Source organism: Pollachius pollachius (assembly GCF_949987615.1).
Source record: "Pollachius pollachius genome assembly, chromosome: 5".
Lineage (NCBI taxonomy): Eukaryota > Metazoa > Chordata > Actinopteri > Gadiformes > Gadidae > Pollachius > Pollachius pollachius.
In genome coordinates, this window is record NC_136938.1 from 27,109,300 (window position 1) to 27,130,640 (window position 21,341).

Consider the following 21,341-nt stretch of genomic DNA (forward strand, 5'->3'; position numbering starts at 1 on the left):
AGTGTATTTTTTAGAGAAACTAAAATAAACCATTAATCTTCCCTCCCCTTGACAGAGCTACAGACATGAGATGCTCTTACACCTTTTGTCCACTTCCTTGCTACTCTCCAAACGTTGCATTCACATTGCATGATTGCTGCCTTACTGATCTGGGTGTGGTGTTGATGACCAGAGATGCATGCTAGGATAACATGCCGTCTGAAGAACACAGTTCTGTAGATGTACCCCCTCAGAAGAAACCAAGTGCTCAAAAGGCTGTCGTAGCATCAGTTACACAAACTGGAACATCCTTCAGGACCGTGACAGGGACTCCCCAAAGAGAGACGCCAAGTGTAGGATGTGAAGGCTCCAACAGTTAGCGACTAGAACATAACCTAGCTCCTACTTGAGAGAAGCATGAAGCAATTTTCAATGTTCCTCTTCGTAGATCTTGAAGCCCCAGTGAGAGTTTCTTTACCTCCTCATCTGAAGAATAGCATAACTGCAGATGGAAGAGGGCCCTGGTTGGGATGTTTCCAAGATGTTTTCTGAAATCAAGTGGACCTATAAATTATAACTCTGCCTGAGAAAGGCTTTCATCTCAGCACATAAGTCTTGATCCACAGGGCCCGCCAGCCATCAACCTCCAGGGTTAGGAAGGGCAGCCACGTCGTGGACTGCCATGCTTAAGTTAACTATTTACAAAGCTCTTCTGGCTCATTTTCAAACTTGTCCAATTCTGTCCAGCCGGAGGCCATCATCCATTGTTGCAGGCATCCATTGCTCCTTCCCATCGTAGACCTTGTTTGTTGTGATGATCTGAAGCTCTTGGCCTTAATCAGTCAGTGCCTGTACCATTCACTTTGTTTCCGTGGTGATTTGGTCCAAGGGCCGAACTCATCCAGAAACGTAGCTGAAAAGTCAAAACATAAAATGGACCTCCATCTAAAACAAAACGGTTTAAATCTTGAGGGGACCAGAACCCTGGACACACTCACACATGTAGAACCCCATGCCAGTTAAAAGCTGACCACTCAGAAGTACCATTTGCCAGGTTTAGAGCTGACTACGCACACGAAGAACCATTTGTCAGGTTAAGAGCTGACCACGCACACGAAGAACCATTTGTCAGGTTAAGAGCTGACCACGCACACGAAGAACCATTTGTCAGGTTAAGAGCTGACCACTCACACGAAGAACCATTTGTCAGGTTAAGAGCTGACCACTCACACGAAGAACCATTTGTCAGGTTAAGAGCTGACCACTCACACGAAGAACCATTTGTCAGGTTAAGAGCTGACCACTCACACGAAGAACCATTTGTCAGGTTAAAAGCTGACCACTCATGAAAAACCCAATGTCAGTTAAAAAGCTGACCTTGCTCTTATGAAAAAAACGATGTCAGGTTAAAAGCTGACCACTCATACATGAAGAACCCAATTTCAGGTTAAAAGCTGACCCCGCACACAAAGAACCATTTGTCAGGTTAAGAGCTGACCACGCACACGAAGAACCGTTTGTCAGGTTAAGAGCTGACCACTCACATGAAGAACCATTTGTCAGGTTAAGAGCTGACCACGCACACGAAGAACCATTTGTCAGGTTAAGAGCTGACCACACAAATGAAAAACCCAATATCAGGTTAAAAGCTGACCACTCACATGAAGAACTCCATGCATGGTCAAACTCTGACCAGGCACACACGTGTGAAAGAAATACAAATTAAAAACTTTATAAAGTAGTATAAACAAACTATTATTTTCATTAACATTTAGGACATTTGGCATTTAACACAGTTCAGGTTAGGTGTCCTGCTCAAGGAAAAGTCTGCACTACACTAGGAGCAGCCGGACATCGAACTAGCAACCGTCCGGTTACAAGTCAACCCCCACTACCTCCTGAGCCAAGCCGTACCCGTTAACATACTCATTGTTCAACATTGTTCAGTACGGTCCGCAGTGATGTTCACGTACAAAAGGTGCCGCTTAATGAGCCCGAGGGTAGGGACAGGATTTGATGGAAGGGGTGAGGTAGGTGGTCTGTTGAGAAGGACCACCCAGTGGAGGGGTGGTGGGTCTTGAGCAGCAGGATCCTCTTCATCCCATCCGAGCAGCAGGCCGATGAGCCCTCTGCTTGCTCAGATGCAAGTCGTTCTCAGGCTGTACTGCAGAGTAATGGGCGAGGCCAACTGGGCCTGGAAGATGGGTCCCCTCAAATCAGAAACCAACCTGGAAAGACCCCAACAAGGACCTATTCTGAACTGCAATTGTGCTCTCCTCCAGCTGTGGAGGTAGAGAAACCGTCACTACGGCTTCAAGATGTATGGAGGGGAACGTTGAAATGTGCTCCATGGTTCTCAGGTGCAGGAACCAAGTTGGGTTCTAGTTGCTGAGAGGAGGAGCCCTCACATCTTGCCCCATGTGTTTCTCCGCAGGGGAGTCCCCGTCACCATCTTGAAGGACATTCCCGTTCACGTAACTGACGTTACGAAGGCCTCTTAAACACTTGGTTTCCCCTGAGGGGGCACGTCTACAGAACTGTAGACTTCAGACGGCACAGTACCCTAGTATGCATCTCTGATCACTCAGACCAGACCCCAATCAGTAAGACAACACACACGCGAAGTGATGCAAGGTTCAGGAAAGTAGAGGCGAAGTGGGCAGAATTTTTTTTTTATTTTATAGCTTTACCCACAGAAAGCCAACTAGTCGTACACCATTTACTTAGAACCTATACTGCACTACTTTTAACTATATCAATCTTCGCCCATTAACCCTAACCATTCAGACCAAACAGGAGGCCAGAATTATACCCGAAAAAGGAAAAATCTGGACTTACAGTTCGCAGTTTCTTCTTCATCGTTCAATTGGGATACTCACAGAATCTGTTTATTCTTCTTGACCTGTGAAGCAGTGCAACAAGCTGAGAGTATGAATGAAGGACTGAACAGTGCTGCTTCTTTGAACTATTCATTCGTTCCTCTTTGGCAACCATCTACTCCCACATTTCTAGAGTTGCCTACTCAAAAATATTATTTATTATATATTAGATTATTATTATTATTATTATTATTATTATTATTATTATTATTATTATTATTATTAAGCTTTTGATATTTTCCATTAACTTTGTTACCATGGAAGTCAGTGGGCTTCAATCTTCAAATTTATTCTAGTTAGATTTCATTAAAAATTGAAACCAATAAATTTTTTACTTAACAAAAATCCCAAAATAACCATTGATGCAAACATTAAGGGTTCAATAAATACATGACTTTACCAACGCATTGACTCTGAACCTCTAAAATCAGCCACACAACCCACATGAACACATCCACTTAAACCACCCGAATAGTCCAATATCCCCGATGAAACACTCATTTAAAACAGTTCACCTCCAATTACACCCAGAACTAACAGTATTAAACATATCAAGTCGGCCTCGTAGAAAATAAACTACTCACAGCTGCTCCAGATCTTGCGGTCCATTTTACTTCGAAAAGTGTTCGTGACCTCGCGGTTCACCTGGAGAACAGAAGAACAGATCTATCATCAGTCACTCATTACCGGTAACCGGAAGATTCCCACCACGTTATGGTTCAAGGACTTAACCATTATTAAGATTACCGTATATTGGAGACATTAGACTGATAACGGTTGGGGAAACCAAAATATCATTGGTTTACTGAACGAGACTCAGCAGCAGATGGATCAACGCAAACAGCGCGAGCTGCCACAGGTGACCTCATTTAACACCAAGCGGGGACCTGATTTAATTAGTGCATCATCTAATGAAAATGAGAATCATGTAAAAAGCCAGATATATTCTGTCCCATTTAACTTCAAAGATTGCTCTTCCACAACCCTCAATTGACTTCCATGTGAATAGCTTATTAGAGACTTATTTGTCACATTAAAGTCAATTCAGTTCTGTCTCTCTGCCGTCTAGACAGACAGAGGCATTGTACACCGTCATTTTCCCGCTTACGTTTACCCTCTTATGATGACGGCCATTTTAAAGTTTGATTGACGTCTCGTGCTTCCATGAGTTTCTGCTGAGTCAGACTGGGGCGTCTTCCAAAACTAACATAATTCCTTCAATGCAATCATTTCAATGCAAACAGGTATCCAAATCAATAAGCCAATATTATAGGTCATAGGCTTCATACATTATTTTCAATAAGCTGAGGAATAGAAGACATCATATTTTGATTCAAATACTAAATCAAAAATCCTTTAAAAAAGGCAAAACCCCAACCACTAAAACCATGAAGGGTTTAATTAAAATAACATATCTGATACCTTGACTTTGCCAAGGTATCAGACATAACAGACTCATATCCACAAGGAAACACTCAATATAAAACAGTTCATCTCCAATTAAATCCAGAACTAACATTATTAAACATATGCAGGGCAGTTTCAAGGAATTTGGGGGTCCCAAGCAAGACTTCCGAGCCGGGAAATTGGGGGTCCCGAGCAAGACTTCGAGAAGCAGCAACATATAGATTGATCAAAGCAAACAGAGCGCGAGCCGCAACAGGTGACCTCATTACCACGAAACAAATACAGCTTAACTTTATCGCTTAAAGGTTCGTGTGTCGGAACAGACTTGATATAAATTGTATGCGATATTCATAAGTGTGTTTTAATTAGTACATCAGAGAAAGACAAGATCATGTGAAAAAGTTATTATTTTCCATTTAAATTCACCGATTACTATTCCACAATCCCCAATTTATTTCCATACGAATTGTGTCACCGTCAAACCTATTAGTTTTAGTCTATGCACATGAGATAATAAGTATATAAGTTGTTTATCTTTATTAACTGTAAAAATAAGAAACCAAAATGTATCAGTAGGCGATTCCTCAACTCTCCTATTTACTTAGTTTTTTAACTAGCCTTTAAAACAGCATCATATAATTCCTTAAAGCCATATGGACCAGACCCTAGCTCTCTGTTGGTTGCTATGCTTCAGAATATGCACTTTTCTGAGGCTTCGGATTCTCCTGCCTCCTTTTGCCTGATTTTAGGTTTAGGGCAAGGGTTAGGCTATTTTTTGAATTTATCTATTTCTTGAATCGATTGAGTCTGTCAACCACTCCACATTAGTTGACAGATGTGATCAGTATTAAAGTTAAATGTATACATTTCATTAAAAATTGAAACCAATAAATTTTTTACTTAACAAAAATCCCAAAACAACCATTGATACAACCATTAAGGGTTCAATAAATACATGACTTTACCAACGCATTGACTCTGAACCTCTAAAATCAGTCACACAACCCACATGAACACATCCACTTAAACCACCCGAATAGTCCAATATCCCCGATGAAACACTCATTTAAAACAGTTCACCTCCAATTACACCCAGAACTAACAGTATTAAACATATCAAGTCGGCCTCGTAGAAAATAAACTACTCACAGCTGCTCCAGATCTTGCGGTCCGTTTTACTTCGAAAAGTGTTCGTGACCTCGCGGTTCACCTGGAGAACAGAAAACAGATCTATCATCAGTCACTCATTACCGGTAACCGGAAGATTCCCACCACGTTATGGTTTAAGGACTTAACCATTATTAAGATTACCGTATATTGGAGACATTAGACTGATAACGGTTGGGGAAACCAAAATATAATCTGTTTACTGAACGAGACTCAGCAGCAGATGGATCAACGCAAACAGCGCGAGCCGCCACAGGTGAACTCATTTAACACCAAGCGAGGACCTGATTTAATTAGTGCATCATCCAATGAAAATGAGAATCATGTAAAAAGCCGGATATATTCTGTCCCATTTAACTTCAATGATTGCTCTTCCACAACCCTCAATTGACTTCCATGTGAATAGCTTATTAGAGACTTATTTGTCACATTCAAGTCAATTCAGTTCTGTCTCTCTGCCGTCTAGACAGACAGACAGAGGCATTGTACGCCGTAATTTTCCCGCTTACGTTTACCCTCTTATGATGACGGCCATTTCAAAGTTTGATTGATGTCTCGTGCTTCCATGAGTTTCTGCTGAGTCAGATTGCGGCGTCTTCCAAAACTAACATAATTCCTTCAATGCAATCATTTCAATGCAAACAGGTATCCAAATCAATGAGCCAATATTATAGGTCATAGGCTTCATACATTATTTTCAAAAAGCTGAGGAATGGAAGACATAATATTTTGATTCAAATACTAAATCAAAAATCCTTTAAAAAAGGCAAAACCCCAACCACTAAAACCATGAAGGGTTTAATTAAAATAATATATCTGATACCTGGACTTTGCCAAGGTGTCAGACATAACAGACTCATATCCACAAGGAAACACTCAATATAAAACAGTTAATCTCCAATTAAATCCAGAACTAACATTATTAAACATATGCAGGGCCGTTTCAAGGAATTTGGGGGCCCCAAGCAAGACTTCCGAGCCGGGAATTTGGGGGCCCCGAGCAAGACTTCCGAGCAGGGGTGTGGTGGGAGAGTGCGTACTACAGTGAGAGTTTCAATGCGCGCTATCAATTAATCGCCTGTCCCCTCCCTTGTCGTTCCATTTGGGAACATGTTTGGTAAGCATTTTTTATTTCGCTTGTTTCATATAATTTAATTAATTAATGACGCCTCCAGAGGGCGCCCTCAACACATTTGCCCCCCTAGGACTAGGTTGCCTATGCTGATCGCCGGTCAGTTTGTTGTTGCATTTTATTCATAACCAGTGGTTGTCTTGCTGCCCCAGGCCATCTCGGTGCCCCAAGCAATTGCTTGGTTTGCTTGCCTTCTCGCGACGGGCTTGAACATATCAAGTCGGCTTCCTAGATAATAAAGTAGCCTACTCACAGGTGCTCCAGATCTTATGGTCGGTTTTACTTCAAAAAGTGTTCGTGACCTCGCGGTTCACCTGGAGAACAGAAGAACAGATCTATCATCAGTCAGTCATAACCGTTAACCGGAACATTCACACCACGCTATGATTCAAATTAATAACCATTATTAAGATTACCGTATATTGAGACCTTAAACTGATGAACGGTTGGGGAGGCCAACCGTTTAAGTCTAACGAGACGCAGCAACAGATAGATTGATCAAAGCAAACAGAGCGCGAGCCGCAACAGGTGACCTCATTACCACGAAGCAAATAGTTTTACTTTATCGCTTAAAGGTTCGTGTGTCGGAACAGACTTGATATAAATTGTAAGCGATATTCATAAGTGTGTTTTAATTAGTACATTATCAGAGAAAAACAAGATCATGTAAAAAAGTTATTATTTTCCATTTAAATTCACCGATTATTTTTATTTCCATACGAATTGTGTCACCGTCAAACCTATTAGTTTTAGTCTATGCACATGAGATAATAAGTATATAAGTTGTTTATCTTTATTAACTGTAAAAATAAGAAACCAAAATGTATCAGTAAGCGATTCCTCAACTCTCCTATTTACTTAGTTTTTAACTAGCCTTTAAAACAGCATCATATAATTCCTTAAAGCCTTATGGACCAGCCCCTTGCTCTCTGTAGTCGGTTCCTATACTCTACTGCCTCCTTTTGCCTGATTTTAGGTTTAGGGTAAGGGTTAGGCTATTTTTTGAATTTATCTATTTCTTGAATCGATTAAGTCTGTCAACCACTCCACATTAGTTGACAGATGTGATCAGTATTTAATCAATGGCATCAATGCGGGCCTTCTTGTTTCTGTCAGTTTTCCGATTAGAGTTTGATATATATACGCTGTGTGTCAAGACAAAGAACAACTGTGTCTCTCTCCACCAATCAATGGCATTGATTGATTGTGTGTCAAACTCTAGTAGGCCGTGCTGCAAAGGTTGACGAGTGCTATACGAATCTGTTCTCGCTATTCAGAATAACAAGCTCATTTGGCCTCTGACTGCCAGTTATATCATCACATACTCACGTTGAACACATTTTTTTGAATAGGTTAATTGTGATTTGATTGAAAACTCTTTTAAACTGTATGTATATTGCTATTAATATGAAACGCTTAAAACAAGATGGGGAGAATTCATCAGTTTGTCGAAATCCTAGACTGCTCCTATCGTACGGCTGCTGACTTCAGTAACGACACCCGATGCCGTGTCCCCTGAGATCCTTTGACGAGCTTCCTGTCCTCCTCGACACCCCCTCTCCAGGTGCTCGCCCCCCACCGAAGCCCCATGCGTGGGCCCCCCAGCGCCCACCCCATCTGTGAAGAAGGAAACCGTGGTAGAGAAGAGCGACAGCATGAGTCAGGTCGCCCCCGCCGCCACCACCCAGCCCGACTCAGGACCGGCAGATCAGGTGCAGGAAATGAGCTGCAGACACTGATCGATTATTACATTACGATGATTAAAGAGAACGATGGATGGTTTAGGAACGCATGGGGAACGTATGATACGGATGCATGCATATATAAAAATCATGACAACATATATTGTCTCTCCTTCTTCTGACAAATTAGCTTATTGTATGTCGCTTTGGATTAAAGCGTCTGCTAAATGCCCTGAATGTAAATGTTGCAATGGATGCCATTCAGAAAATGCTTATGGGAACTGCCATTGTTCTCGTTTCAGGTCTCCGAGGTCGTGGCTGAAATAGGTAGGTGTGGTCAGACGGCATGAATCTTTAAATACCCATCTCATTCAAAGAAATGTATAATTCATCCGTCTATATCTCTACCCAGAGCCCACCAGCTGTGCTGCAGTAAAGCGCTTCGTGCTTCAGATCCCCTACGTCGCAGAATGCCTGGACAGCTGCCGAACGCTTCTGCACGACAATAACCTTGATCTCCCTAACCTGTCCCTGCCCCCCATCCCCTCCCTGGCCCCCTTCTCCTCCCTACCCCCCCTGCCAACCATACCTCCCCTACCGACCCTACCTTCCCTACCACCCTTACCCTCCCTGCCACCCCTACCCTCCTTACCACCCCTGCCCAAAGAGCTTCCCAACATCACAGAGGCACTGTCCCGGGTCTCCAGCCTCGCCGAGCGGTGCTTCTGCAGTATTGCGAACCGCTTCCGCAGCCTTAACTCCATCTCCCAGACTCCCCCTCAGCAGCCATAACTCTAGTCCTCTACCCCCAGACATACGGATAGAACTGGACTAGTTTGGTTTGTTTTGTTTCTGCATCTGTAGAAAGAGCCGTAACACGAGTGTCTGACAAACAGAGATCCCCTCACTCCACCCCGAAGCTAGGACCATCTAGCATCACCTAGCCCACCCACTGCCTCCCCCTTTAGACCAAGCCTCGTTACCTTCTCCAGAGCAGCTCTGCATCATGCTGAAATGCCAACTCACTCCGTCTCAGGTGACCTCGATGTGCTGTGCTGTGCCCTGCCATGCCGTGCTTGCGTTGTGGTGTGTTGAAGTACGTCAGTGTTTGTGCCAAAGCAGGATGAACCGAACTGCACTCGCTCTTTCAGCCGTCGACCAACCTCCATCATGCTTGGTGTCCAATTTGCCCTTCAAAACGTCTGTAGTGATTGCTGAATTAATACCACAGCCGCCCTGTCACCGCCGATACATTTGAGATAGTTGTTTCTAGTCTCAGTTTCGTCCTCCTTTAAGTGAAAGGGTTGGTTGAGTTCACTGAGGTGATTTTGGAAAATCTCTGGGTGTGTTTTTCAGAGCGTCTCCAGAAGAGCTCTGGTGGCTGTGCTCCTCCAACACTCACAGTGGAGGATATAGTTGAGGATGAAGAGACCATCCTAGCAAGGCTCAGGTCAGTCTTCATATAGACCAGGGGTCGGCAACCCTAGGCAACGTGCTACCACTGGCACGGGGCAGCATAATCATTTGCACACTTGGAAAAGAACACAAAAACAAAAACCTTTTTTTTTTCCTTTTTATTATTATTATTAATTGAAAATTCACAGCACAATGCGGCAGCATAACCATTGCTACCATTTTTTTTTTGCATTTTATTCTGCTTTGGGCATTTCCTCCCAGTGCAAATATATTTAAATCAGTTACAGAAAGCAGTGTTCTGAAATGGGTCAATTAATAGTTTTTAAACCTATGTTATGAGTAATAGAGAACAAAATATTTAAAATATTGTTGCAAGTGGCCTGTATGCCTTGCCTTCACAAGGTTTTGCAAAGCTGTACATGTCTTAAAGATATTGATGTGGATGGTTCCAACATTCTCATATATTCTCGTTTTTTACATTTCTCACAGTCCAAATATGTTTTTGAATGAGTTTCTGAATGTTTCTGATATTTAAATATAATTTGTAAGCCCATGTTGCAAATATAACAACCCAAAAAACATTTAAAATGTTGATGCATGATTGTGGACTATATGGAAATAGTACAATTCCAGGTCTTCTGGAAATGTTTTTGGTCGCTGTGTCATAATTCAGCTTAATTTTTAATATATTGTTGCTTAAGGCACACTCATTAACGAGAAAATGTCAAACTGGCACTGCATGTTGAAAAGGTTGCTGACCCTTGATATAGACGTGCAATCACACAATCAACATTTTACATCAGATTTTACATTTAGCTGACGCTTTTATCCAAAGCGACTTACAACCATTCATACACACATTCACACACCGACGGCAGAGCCGACCACACAAGGCGACAGCCAGCTCGTTGGGAGCAGTCAGGGTGAGGTGTCTTGCTCAGGGACACGTGACACTCTAGGCTAGGAGAAGCCGGGATCGAACTAGCAACCTTCTGGTCGACCCGCTCTACCTGCTGAGCTACTGGCGCCTATACCATCGTCAATATCATTGTCGGTTCTGTTTTAAGAAGAATAATAACAGCGGAATGAAAGATTTGCATACAAATGCTTAGCAAAAGAGCTAATAAAAGTCTTATACAAAAAGCATCACACGTTTTGTTCTTCCAGTGGCGCTTATCAAGACGGAGCGGACGACAAGATGACCCACCTGACGGCTGAGGACGAGTGAGTGGGCGTTGACGTTGTCTCAACACACACACGCCCAAACCAAGGGCCGCACTCTGTACTGAAGCCCCCTGTGTTGACCTCCAGGGGCCGTCCTACGTCCGCCGCCAGCCTGGCCAGCGTGATGGTCACCGAGCGGCTGTCGGAGCTGGTGCTGCTCTTCAAAGGCAGGACGGAGTTCCGCAGGGAACGGCTGGTGGATCCGGACGAGTCGGATGAAGAGGATAGTGAGTACTGCTGCTCTAGACTTCATTATGGTTGATGAGGATCACTGTTAATGGCATTGGCTAGCTTGCCTCCTTTTTCTTTTATGACTTTTATAAAATCGCTTTTTTTTTCTAAATGTTTGAAGTTGAAATTTTGACGATTTACGGGCGGAATAGTCGTGGCTAGTTTGTTGGACCCCAGAGTCCACATTCTACCTGTCGGCAACAATCAGCAAGAGGCCGAGGAGTTAGGGGTTAGGTCGTAAAACCTGTATCTTAAAACCAATTATAAAAGTGTCTGCTAGTTAGCAACACATGTGTTTTATCAGACAACATCTAACCAGAGCATCTGATCTCTTCAGTGCCCGTCGCAGCTCCTCCTCCTCCGCCTCCTCCACCCCCGGAGGACGTGAAGAAGGACGCCCCCGCAGAGGGAGGCGGGGAAGAGGAGGAGGAAAAGGAGGAGCTGGAGATATACTATGACTTCTTCGGGTACCCCATCAAGCTCCCTGCACTGCCCAAGCTGCCCAAGCTGCCCCCCATGCCTGACTGGCTCCAAGTCGTCTTTGACTACCGCTTCCCCTCCAGCATCGACCCGTACACCGGTAGGTGGAGCGCTGGCCTTTGAAGGGAACGCAACTAAACTTAATACCTGTCACGTTGGATTCAGTGCCATCCGTCACAATCACAATCACAACCAAACCTATTCCCATAGACTAGAGGCTAGGGATAGCTCCCCAAAAACCTGGTGAGAAAGTATAAGATTAGAGAAGAAAATAAATGAATGGAAACCCATAAAAAAGTCAGAAGATTGCTCCGGCTAAATTGTGCGTCGTGCGAACTGATTGTCTGTCTCTTGCTCTGCAGACTTTCTGTATGTGATGTGGCTGTTATGCGTGGTCATGGCGTGGAACTGGAACCTGTGGCTGATCCCTGTACGCTGGGCCTTCCCATACCAGACGCCTGAGAACGTCCACCTCTGGCTCCTCATGGATTACACCTGCGACCTCATCTACATCACCGACATGGTCGTCTTCCAAACCAGGCTGGAGTTCGTTCGTGGTGGAGACATTGTGGTCAGTGGAAGATGGCTTTTATCTTTGGTTCTGATCATGCACGCCTTCTTATCAGGTTATTGCAGAGGATATGCATTACAGTTCAGAAAAGAAAATACATCACTTAACGCCTTGGTTTTCATCTGTGTCTTTCTACTGCAGTGTGATAAAAAGGACATGAGAGACCACTACATGACCACAGAGAGATTCAAGGTAAGTGGTCAGACCTGCAGAGATGTGCCGAATCTGTCCCTTCCTGAACACCTCTGCAGTGAAACGTTGTGTCTTCCAGATGGACATGATCTGCCTGTTTCCCATGGAGGTGTTTTACTACTTCACTGGAGTCAACTCTCTTCTGCGGTTCCCCCGACTGCTCAAGGTGAGTGTGTGTGCCTGCGTCATGAGGAACGTGTGGAAGGGTGGCTCTACAGAGTGGTGAATATGAAACAGCCCAACTCTGACCGGACTGGCTCTGTCTTCCAGTACATGGTCTTCAACGAGTTCAACGACCGAGTGGAGGCAGTGATGAAGAAGGCTTACATCTGGAGGTAAGGACACCAAGGAATCTACAAAGTCCAACCACACAGCCAAACAACCAACATCAGGATCATCTGCGTTTAGGTCAATATCCCACCCGCCTTGTAAAAGGGCTGCACTATAATGACAAAAATGAAAATTGCAATAATTGATGGCGAATTATCGATTAACCATTTAATGATCCATTCAATTAATATCATGTGGCCCCTACTGCATATAAAACAATAATAAAGCAATTGCTGAGAGGTAATCGTTTGTAATTTGACATGACGAAAATCTGATTTATTAAATGGTTTCCTTTTTTTTAAATTCAATTCAACCTTAGATTTTGGTTAATATGCCGTTCATTGTGCGGCTTTGTACATTGTACATAACCAGTTTTGAACCCATGTTCCCTCCTTCCAGGGTCATGCGCACCACGGCCTACCTGCTGTACTCCCTGCACATCAACGCATGTCTCTTCTACTGGGGCTCCGACTACGAGGGACTAGGGTCGACCAAATGGGTCTACAACGGCAAAGGCAACGCGTAAGGATCCATGACCCCCTCAGATGCATACTAACCTTGAGATTTGTATTTGCAATGCATTTACTATGAAATTTACATTACAATGAATTGAAATTATGATATTAAGTATGACATGAGTGTTTTGATTGTCCCACGAGATAAAGCGTACCCTCCTCTGATGCGTAGGTATATCCGGTGCTACTACTTTGCCGTGAAGACGTTAATCACCATCGGAGGGCTGCCCGACCCCACCACTGTCTTCGAAATCGTCTTCCAGCTCCTGAACTATTTCACGGGCGTCTTTGCCTTCTCCATCATGATTGGTCAGGTCAGACCGCTTCTAAATCCTAAGCCTGGGCATGTATTGTTTTCGGTCTGCCAGCCTAAAGCTGACCTCCCCGCTCCTTACCGACTGGTTTGCCCCAACCTTCTGGTGTCCTAGATGAGAGATGTGGTGGGGGCTGCCACAGCGGGCGAGAACTACTACCGAGCGTGCATGGACAGCACCGTCAAGTACATGACCTCCTACCACATCCCCCGGGATGTCCAGAACCGGATCAAGACCTGGTACGACTACACCTGGAAGATCCAGGGCATGCTGGGTAAGTCACACGGACAGGGATGCTGTTGCTAGGAGACTCAAACAGATGCACTGCTTAATACCGCGGCGAGGAAAAGTCACGTTGTAAAATGTATTTTGTTTTTGTTTCGTTTAATCATGGTGACACACAAGTCACAATGTTTTGACCATCCTGTTTGTCCTGTCTATGTGTCTGTCTGTCTGTCTGTCTGTCGTCTTTCTATGTGTCTGTCTGTCTGTCTGTCTGTCTGTCTATGTGTCTGTCTGTCTGTCTGTCTGTCTGTCTGTCGTCTGTCTATTTGTCTGTCTGTCTGTCTGTCTGTCTGTCTGTCTGTCTGTCTGTCTGTCTGTCTGTTTGTCTCTCTGTCTCCAGACGAACAAGAGTTGCTGGTCCAGCTCCCTGATAAGATGAGGCTGGACATGGCCGTGGACGTCAACTACTCCATCGTCAGTAAAGTAGCTTTGTTCCAGGTCAGAGGGCGATGCGAAATACACACACAACTATTGCTATGACGTCATCCTATCATACGACTGCCTTTACCTTCTCAATACACACTTGGTTTTACCCTAACAATTGTTAATGCTTGGCACTTGCTTCTTTGAACATCCTTACTGTACCGATAGCGATATATAGTTTATCTTTCTACTGATGAATGTACTTATTGTAAGTTGCTAAATGCCTTTAATGTAAATGTTTATGTAAATGGTTTTATAATCAACTTAATGCTTTGTCTCCCTCTGTCTATCTGTCCCTCCTCAGGGATGCGACAGACAGATGGTCTTTGACATGCTGACAAGACTCAAGTCTGTTGTCTACCTCCCCGGAGACTTTGTCTGCAAAAAGGTACCAAATAAAACCACAACAAGAACCACTCTGCCACAGCGTGTGCTGTACTCAGACAGTCTTAACTGTCTGTCTGAGCACAACAAGCATGAGGGTGACAAACACAAACAGCAGTAGCTCAGGAGGTAGAGCGGGTTGTCTGGTAACCAGAAGGCTGCTGGATCGATCCCCGGCTCCTACTAGCTGAGTGTCCTTGAGCAAGGCAACTCACCGTAACTCGTCCCGACGAGCTGGCGGTCGCCTTGCACGGCTGACTCCGCCGTCGGTGTGTGAATGTGTACGTGAATGGTGATTGTGAGGCAGTATCGTATAGTGCTTTGGGCGGCCCTTGGTTAGGAAAGCGCTGTATAAATGCAGCCCATTTACCTGCAAACGTGTGAATCACTCGCATGGGCAGGATGCTAACGGCTCGTGTCCTGGTGGTCGCAGGGCGAGATCGGCAGGGAGATGTACATCATCAAGCAGGGCGAGGTCCAGGTGGTGGGGGGTCCGGACCTGCAGACCGTCTTCGTCACCATCCGAGCCGGCTCCGTGTTCGGGGAGATCAGGTCAGGGTCTGTGGGTCGAATCCATGAACCGCAGTGTGAACTAGGACTGGGCGATGGACCAAATTTTGATCGCGATTTCGATTTCAAACGATCACAAAGCTAATATAATCAAGTTTTTTTCGTTTTAGTTTTATAGAAAGGGCACGACAGCTGGATACATATCTGTACATTTTCTATTTGACCATTTTGTGTATGTTTTTAAGTTTTTTTTTAAGTTTTCAGTTAGAAAGTGATTTTTGGGAGAGACATGCTGAATAAACACATCATGTTTTCAAACTCAAGGATATTCGTTTGAATAATCGTGATTTCAATATTGACCGAAATAATCGTGATTATGATCTTCCCATAATCGAGCAGCTCTAGTGTGAACCGAGTGCGTGGGCACAACATTAACAGCGACGGGGTCTTTTCAGGATTCAGGAAGACCGATGGAGGGAGTGTGCAGCGCTGTGTGTGTGTGCAGGCAGAAACACTAACATCATTTTGATTTACATTTACATTCAAGGCATTAAGCAAACGCTTTAATCCAAAGCCACTTACACTAAGTACATTTGTCGAAAGAAAGAGAAACAACGATATATATCGCTGTCGGGACAGTAAGGATGTTCACAAGAGCAAGTGCCAAGCACTAACGATCACTATGTAAACCCATTCCCCGCATACAATAGAGATAGCTATGGTAAGACGCTACACAATGCTAAGTACTATTTTTAAGTGCAAGGACTTACAACATACAAGTGTGTATGATAAGTTCCAGGATGTACAACATACACATAAACAGCTGACACAGCCTCGTGGTATTGATTGTATTCTGTTTACGTTCAGCTTGCTGGCCGGAGGCGGGGGCAACAGGCGCACGGCCAACGTTAAAGCCCACGGATTCGTCAACGTCTTCATCCTGGATAAGAAGGACCTGGCCGAGATCCTCGTGCACTACCCTGAGTCCCAGAAGCTGCTCAGGAAGAAGGCCAAGTGAGGGCAGAGCCCCCGTGCTTGATCCACAGCGTCGGAAGATGCTCGCTTGTTGGCTTGCCTGTGTGGCCGTTTGCTGCCACCACTCCCACCGCCACCAGCGACACCGCTGAGGCCTCGTCAGAGGGCGACAAACACAAACGCTGGGAATGCTCGCACCGCACACAACCACATTCACCCATTCATCGTCAACCCCTACATAGCGCTTTGGTTTAAAGTCCGGTGAAGGGGATTGCGGAGGGGCCGGTTGATTCGGGTTCCCCACGTCTCCCTGTCTCCCGGAACCTGTTGTTCGCTCTGTAGCGGGTCGCTGGTCTCTTCCTGGGTTCAGGGGGAGACGCCGTGTAAGCTCGTGATTGAGGCCGGAGTAGCTGCTGATTGTGTTATCAGGCCAGTAGGCGGGTAATTAGCCACGATAATCCCAGTCCCGTGACCCTCCCACGGCCCGGCCTGGGGTCCCTGCAGCGTCTCAGGCAGAACACCATGTTGGCGTTTAGCTTGTTAGTTGCAGGAATGTGTGTGTGTGTGTGTGTGTGTGTGTGTGTGTGTGTGTGTGTGTGTGTGTGTGTGTGTGTGTGTGTGTGGGTGGGTGTGTGTTTGCGTGTGCTTGAGTGCGTGATTGTGTGTGTGCCCGTACTCTGAGCAGGAGGGGTTTGAAAAGGATATGAATGAAAGGAAAATATTTAATAAGAAAGAAAAAAGAAGTAAAGCAATACCAAGAACAACCTTTAGAAATGCTTTGTGTGTGTGTGTGTGTGTGTGTGTGTGTGTGTGTGTGTGCGTGTGTGTGTGTGTGTAATTGGGTGGAAAAAAAAAAAAAAGTTGGGTGGGTGTTTCCGTGGGCGCACGAGTTTCCTTCCTCCACGCACAGCTTCATGCCGCCCCCCCCCCCCCCCCCCCCCCACACACACACACACACACACACACACACACACACAGGCACTGTGTGTGTGCGTGTGTGTGTCTCCCTTAACACACACTCACACGCACACTGCTTGTGTTTCTCCCTCTCGCTGCAGGACGATGCTGACCAAGGACAAGAAGACGGACGCCAAGGTGGACAAGGGGACGGTGGAGGTGATCGCCATGCGGCCTCCGACCCCTGAGCTCTTCAAGGCAGCGCTGCAGGTCACCGAGGAGGCGGGGCTTGAGGGAACCTTCGCCAAGCTGAAGAAGACCTACATGGCCACCGAGGTACTCGCTATGTCGCCCTGAAGAGCAACATGTGTGTTGCACGTCCTGGCACTTAATGTACGCACTTATTGTATGTTGCACGTCCCGGCAATTAATGTACGCACTTATTGTATGTTGCACGTCCTGGCACATTTTGTACACACTCATTATGTGTTGTACGCCCTTGCACTTAAAAATAGTACTCAGCGTTGTGTAGCGCCTTATCCTAGTTGTCTTTGGTTTTTATGGGGAATGGGTTTCATTTATCGTTTCATTTTTTTTTATTATATTACTTTCTTCTGACAAATGTACTTATTGTAAGTTGCTATGGATAAAAGCATCTGCTACATGCCCTAAATATAAATTTAAATGAAGAAGCGCTACATGTCTAGAGAGGGGCTCGCTATGTCGCTAGGAAGTGTAAAGAATGAAACACCAAACATCCAACCTTGGAGGCATTGCCGTCTCACACGGTCAATGAAACGGTGTAATTTTCCCGAAACACACTTTTTCACAGCAGCGTCGTCACTGGACAATCACAGGCGTTGCTCACACCACTAGTTATGGGTCTGCTAAAGGGCGCGGGTAGTAGACTAAACCAGGGAGGATAAGTCTGGCAACCGCGCCCCGATAGGCCGACATCAAAGGTGCAGGCCCGTAATCAGCGATATGAGCGACACCTGAGTTGCTCTTACAACTACACCTCCGTGAAAGGGGCTCACTTGTGAGACACTTTCACACTTTTACTATTTAAAAAATGATTAGCTGCTGGTTCTTTTCATGGCATGGGTATCTAATTCTTCCACGTTTTTTTTCTTCTATGTATTGGGTTATTCAAAATAAAAAATGCCTTTATTACAGAATGACTGTTTTGAAATAAAACCAAAGCCTTGTTTGGTTAGATGGTCTTCTAAAATATAAGGTCTCCTTTGAACAGTTTCATAGTGTGACCTGGCACGTTTTGCATTCCCTACTAAGGTCCATGTTTTTTTGTTCGCGCTTCAGCATTAGCTCCCGTTCCTCCCCTTCCTCCCAGCCCCGTAGTCCACTGACCGCTAACAGGACTCAACTGACCCCCTCCCTCCCTCCCCCTCTCTCCCTCCCTCTCTCCCTCTCTCCCTCCCCCTCTATCTCCCTCCCTCTCTCCCTCTCTCCCTCTCTCCCTCCCCCTCTATCTCCCTCCCCCTCTCCCTCTCCCCCTCTCTCCCTCCCCCTATCTCCCTCCCTCTCTCCATCTCTCCCTCTCTCTCTCTCTCCCTCCCCCTCTCCCTCTCTCCTCTGTCCCTCTCCTCTCTCCCACTCTCCTCTCTCTCTCCCCCTCGCTCCCTCTCTCTCTCCCCCCCTCCCTCCCCCTCTCCCTCTCTCCTCTGTCCCTCTCCCCCTCTCTCCCTCCCTCTCTCTCCCCCTCTCTCCCTCTCCCTCTCCCTCTCTCTCTCTCTCCTCTCCTCTCTCCAACTCTCCTCCCTCTCCCCCTCCCCCTCTCTCGCTCTCCCCCTCTCTCCCCCCCCTCTCTCCTGCTCCCTCCCTCGCTCCCTCTCCCCCTCTCTCTCCCCCTCTCCCTCCAGGGCGACGTCCCTCCTCCCTCTCCGATGCGCCGCCGCTCCCCCATCCCCCGGGCCGCGGCCCCCGGGGACGAGGACGCGGTCTCCGAGACCACCGACGGCTCGCTGGTGATCCGCATGACCCCCCGGGTCGGGGGGGAGGAGCTACTCAGCGTGGAGCGGGGCGGCAAGGCCAAGGAGGAGTAGACACCGACGGGGAGAGGAGGAGGAGGAGGAGTAGACACCGACGGGGAGAAGAGGAAGAGGAGTAGACACCGACGGGGAGAGGAGGAGGAGGAGGAGTAGACACCGACGGGGAGAAGAGGAGGAGGAGTAGACACCGACGGGGAGAGGAGGAGGAGGAGGAGTAGACACCGACGGGGAGAAGAGGAGGAGGAGGAGGAGTAGACACCGATGGGGAGAAGAGGAGGAGGAGTAGACACCGACGGGGAGAAGAGGAGGAGGAGGAGGAGGAGGAGTAGACACCGACGGGGAGAAGAGGAGGAGGAGGAGTAGACACCGACGGGGAGAGGAGGAGGAGGAGTAGACACCGACGGGAGAACAGGAGGAGGAGGAGGAGGAGTAAACACCGACGGGGAGAAGAGGAGGAGGAGGAGTAGACACCGACGGGGAGAAGAGGAGGAGGAGGAGGAGTAGACACCGATGGGGAGAAGAGGAGGAGGAGTAGACACCGACGGGGAGAGGAGGAGGAGGAGGAGTAGACACCGACGGGGAGAGGAGGAGGAGGAGGAGGAGTAGACACTGACAGGGAGAAGAGGAGGAGGAGGAGGAGTAGACACTGACGGGGAGAAGAGGAGGAGGAGGAAGAGGAGTAGACACTGAAGGGGAGAAGAGGAGGAGGAGGAGGAGTAGACACCGACGGGGAGAGGAGGAGGAGGAAGAGGAGTAGACACTGAAGGGGAGAGGAGGAGGAGGAGGAGGAGTAGACACCGACGGGGAGAGGAGGAGGAGGAGGAGGAGGAGGAGGAGGAGGAGGAGGAGGGACATCAGGGGGTGAGGTCCTGGTGTAGGACCTGGTTAGGTCTGGATGTGGTGAGCCACTTTGAACCGTGGGATAACGTCACGTGTTCCTCCCCCTGAGGTCTGGTGGCTGTCAGGTCTGGTGGCTGTCAGGTCTGGTGGCTGTCAGGTCTGGTGGCTGTCAGGTCTGGTGGCTGTCAGGTCTGGTGGTAGACCGCAGTAGGAAGTAGGCCAGATGTTTGTTGAAGGCCAATTCTAGGACACCAGACCGATCCATCAATTCAATAAACCCAGGATAGGTTTGTAGACCGTACTGATGGATCCCTACTTTTGTATGATTAGATTCCTGACTATGGCCACGCTACAACACACATTGATACAGAGATACACAGGCACACTGACTCCCCACAATATCTCAGTCCTTATCTCTGGTTTGCTGCTGATTCAAGCTTTTCGTTATTGCCATTGTCCCTGTTGTGGTACATTACTATCCCTTTGTGACAAACTATGGCCTTCACTATGCTAAACTGTGCTAAGCAAATTCTCTTAATTTTATAGATGCAATAACTGCTTTTGGTAGCGTGATCCTTTATTTGTTCCATCTTCTATCTATCTAGCTGATGTTTTTAAACTACTCTATAGCACTGTGTGTGTGTGTGTGTGTGTGTGTGTGTGTGTGTGTGTGTGTGTGTGTGTGTGTGTGTGTGTGTGTGTGTCTGTGTGTGTGTGTGTGTGTGTCTGTGTGTGTGTGTGTGAAGGAAATGCTTCCAGGAAGCTATGGAAGTGCTCATTGTGTCCAGAGTCTGTCTATCATGAATGAAAAAATAACAACGTGAATGCGGGAACGAAGTAAAGAATTTTCATTCATATCTTCTAGAACAATCTCTCCTAGAAATGCTTATGTACAATATAATGGTTCGCACAACGTTTGAGAAACCACGTTTGACGTGGTTCATCAGGTGCTTGTTAGATGATTTAATAGTATTTTTCTGACTGTGTGTTTCCCAAACGACTTGAAACAAACGTAGTCCATTTTTTTGTAGTCATATAGAACAATGCTCAGGGATTTAATTTTCGATTATGACCAATAAAATAAGCGCTGTTTGGTGAAAATGTTATTTTATAAATACAATTATGTGAACAAAATGTCGTTTTGTTTGTGAATTATTTAGAAATAGGTCGAATAAGAAGGACCTTCAGACCTATGTGTCGAGAAGGGGGTGGCTGGTGACTTTAAGGGGAAATGATGCAACAATATGGCATTCAGCTTGAGTATATGGTATCTCCTGATGTAAAACTTATCTCAGAATAATTATAAGGGCGCTTGTCACTTTGATAAACCAAACGATGCATATGGTTATTACGAGTCCATGCGGACAGACAGACAGCGGTTTCCCTGCTCTGTGATTGATTTGCCGGCTGACGTCACACGTCACCACCCTCAGCTGTTCAGAGCGCAGCTGCATTCAGAAGAGCAGAGGAGGAACTCTGGTCTCGGCAGACGACGAGCA

The 21,341-nt window shown here is 46.1% G+C and overlaps 1 protein-coding gene across 1 annotated transcript in view; it reads left to right on the forward strand.

Moving 5' to 3' along the window:
* Positions 1 to 19,056, forward strand: part of cngb1a (cyclic nucleotide gated channel subunit beta 1a) — a gene marked incomplete at both ends in the record, with an annotated part of 33,264 nt that extends 14,208 nt beyond the window's left edge. The window contains 19 exons of the mRNA XM_079737034.1: positions 8,129 to 8,276; positions 8,549 to 8,573; positions 9,603 to 9,696; positions 10,830 to 10,886; positions 10,974 to 11,113; positions 11,455 to 11,697; positions 11,960 to 12,168; positions 12,310 to 12,360; positions 12,440 to 12,526; positions 12,631 to 12,695; positions 13,090 to 13,212; positions 13,378 to 13,519; positions 13,634 to 13,793; positions 14,145 to 14,242; positions 14,532 to 14,615; positions 15,045 to 15,163; positions 15,989 to 16,135; positions 17,155 to 17,329; positions 18,874 to 19,056. Coding sequence (XP_079593160.1) covers positions 8,129 to 8,276; positions 8,549 to 8,573; positions 9,603 to 9,696; positions 10,830 to 10,886; positions 10,974 to 11,113; positions 11,455 to 11,697; positions 11,960 to 12,168; positions 12,310 to 12,360; positions 12,440 to 12,526; positions 12,631 to 12,695; positions 13,090 to 13,212; positions 13,378 to 13,519; positions 13,634 to 13,793; positions 14,145 to 14,242; positions 14,532 to 14,615; positions 15,045 to 15,163; positions 15,989 to 16,135; positions 17,155 to 17,329; positions 18,874 to 19,056 — 2,350 coding nt within the window. The remainder of the gene's footprint in view (positions 1 to 8,128; positions 8,277 to 8,548; positions 8,574 to 9,602; positions 9,697 to 10,829; positions 10,887 to 10,973; positions 11,114 to 11,454; positions 11,698 to 11,959; positions 12,169 to 12,309; positions 12,361 to 12,439; positions 12,527 to 12,630; positions 12,696 to 13,089; positions 13,213 to 13,377; positions 13,520 to 13,633; positions 13,794 to 14,144; positions 14,243 to 14,531; positions 14,616 to 15,044; positions 15,164 to 15,988; positions 16,136 to 17,154; positions 17,330 to 18,873) is intronic.
* Positions 19,057 to 21,341: the final 2,285 nt, after the last annotated feature.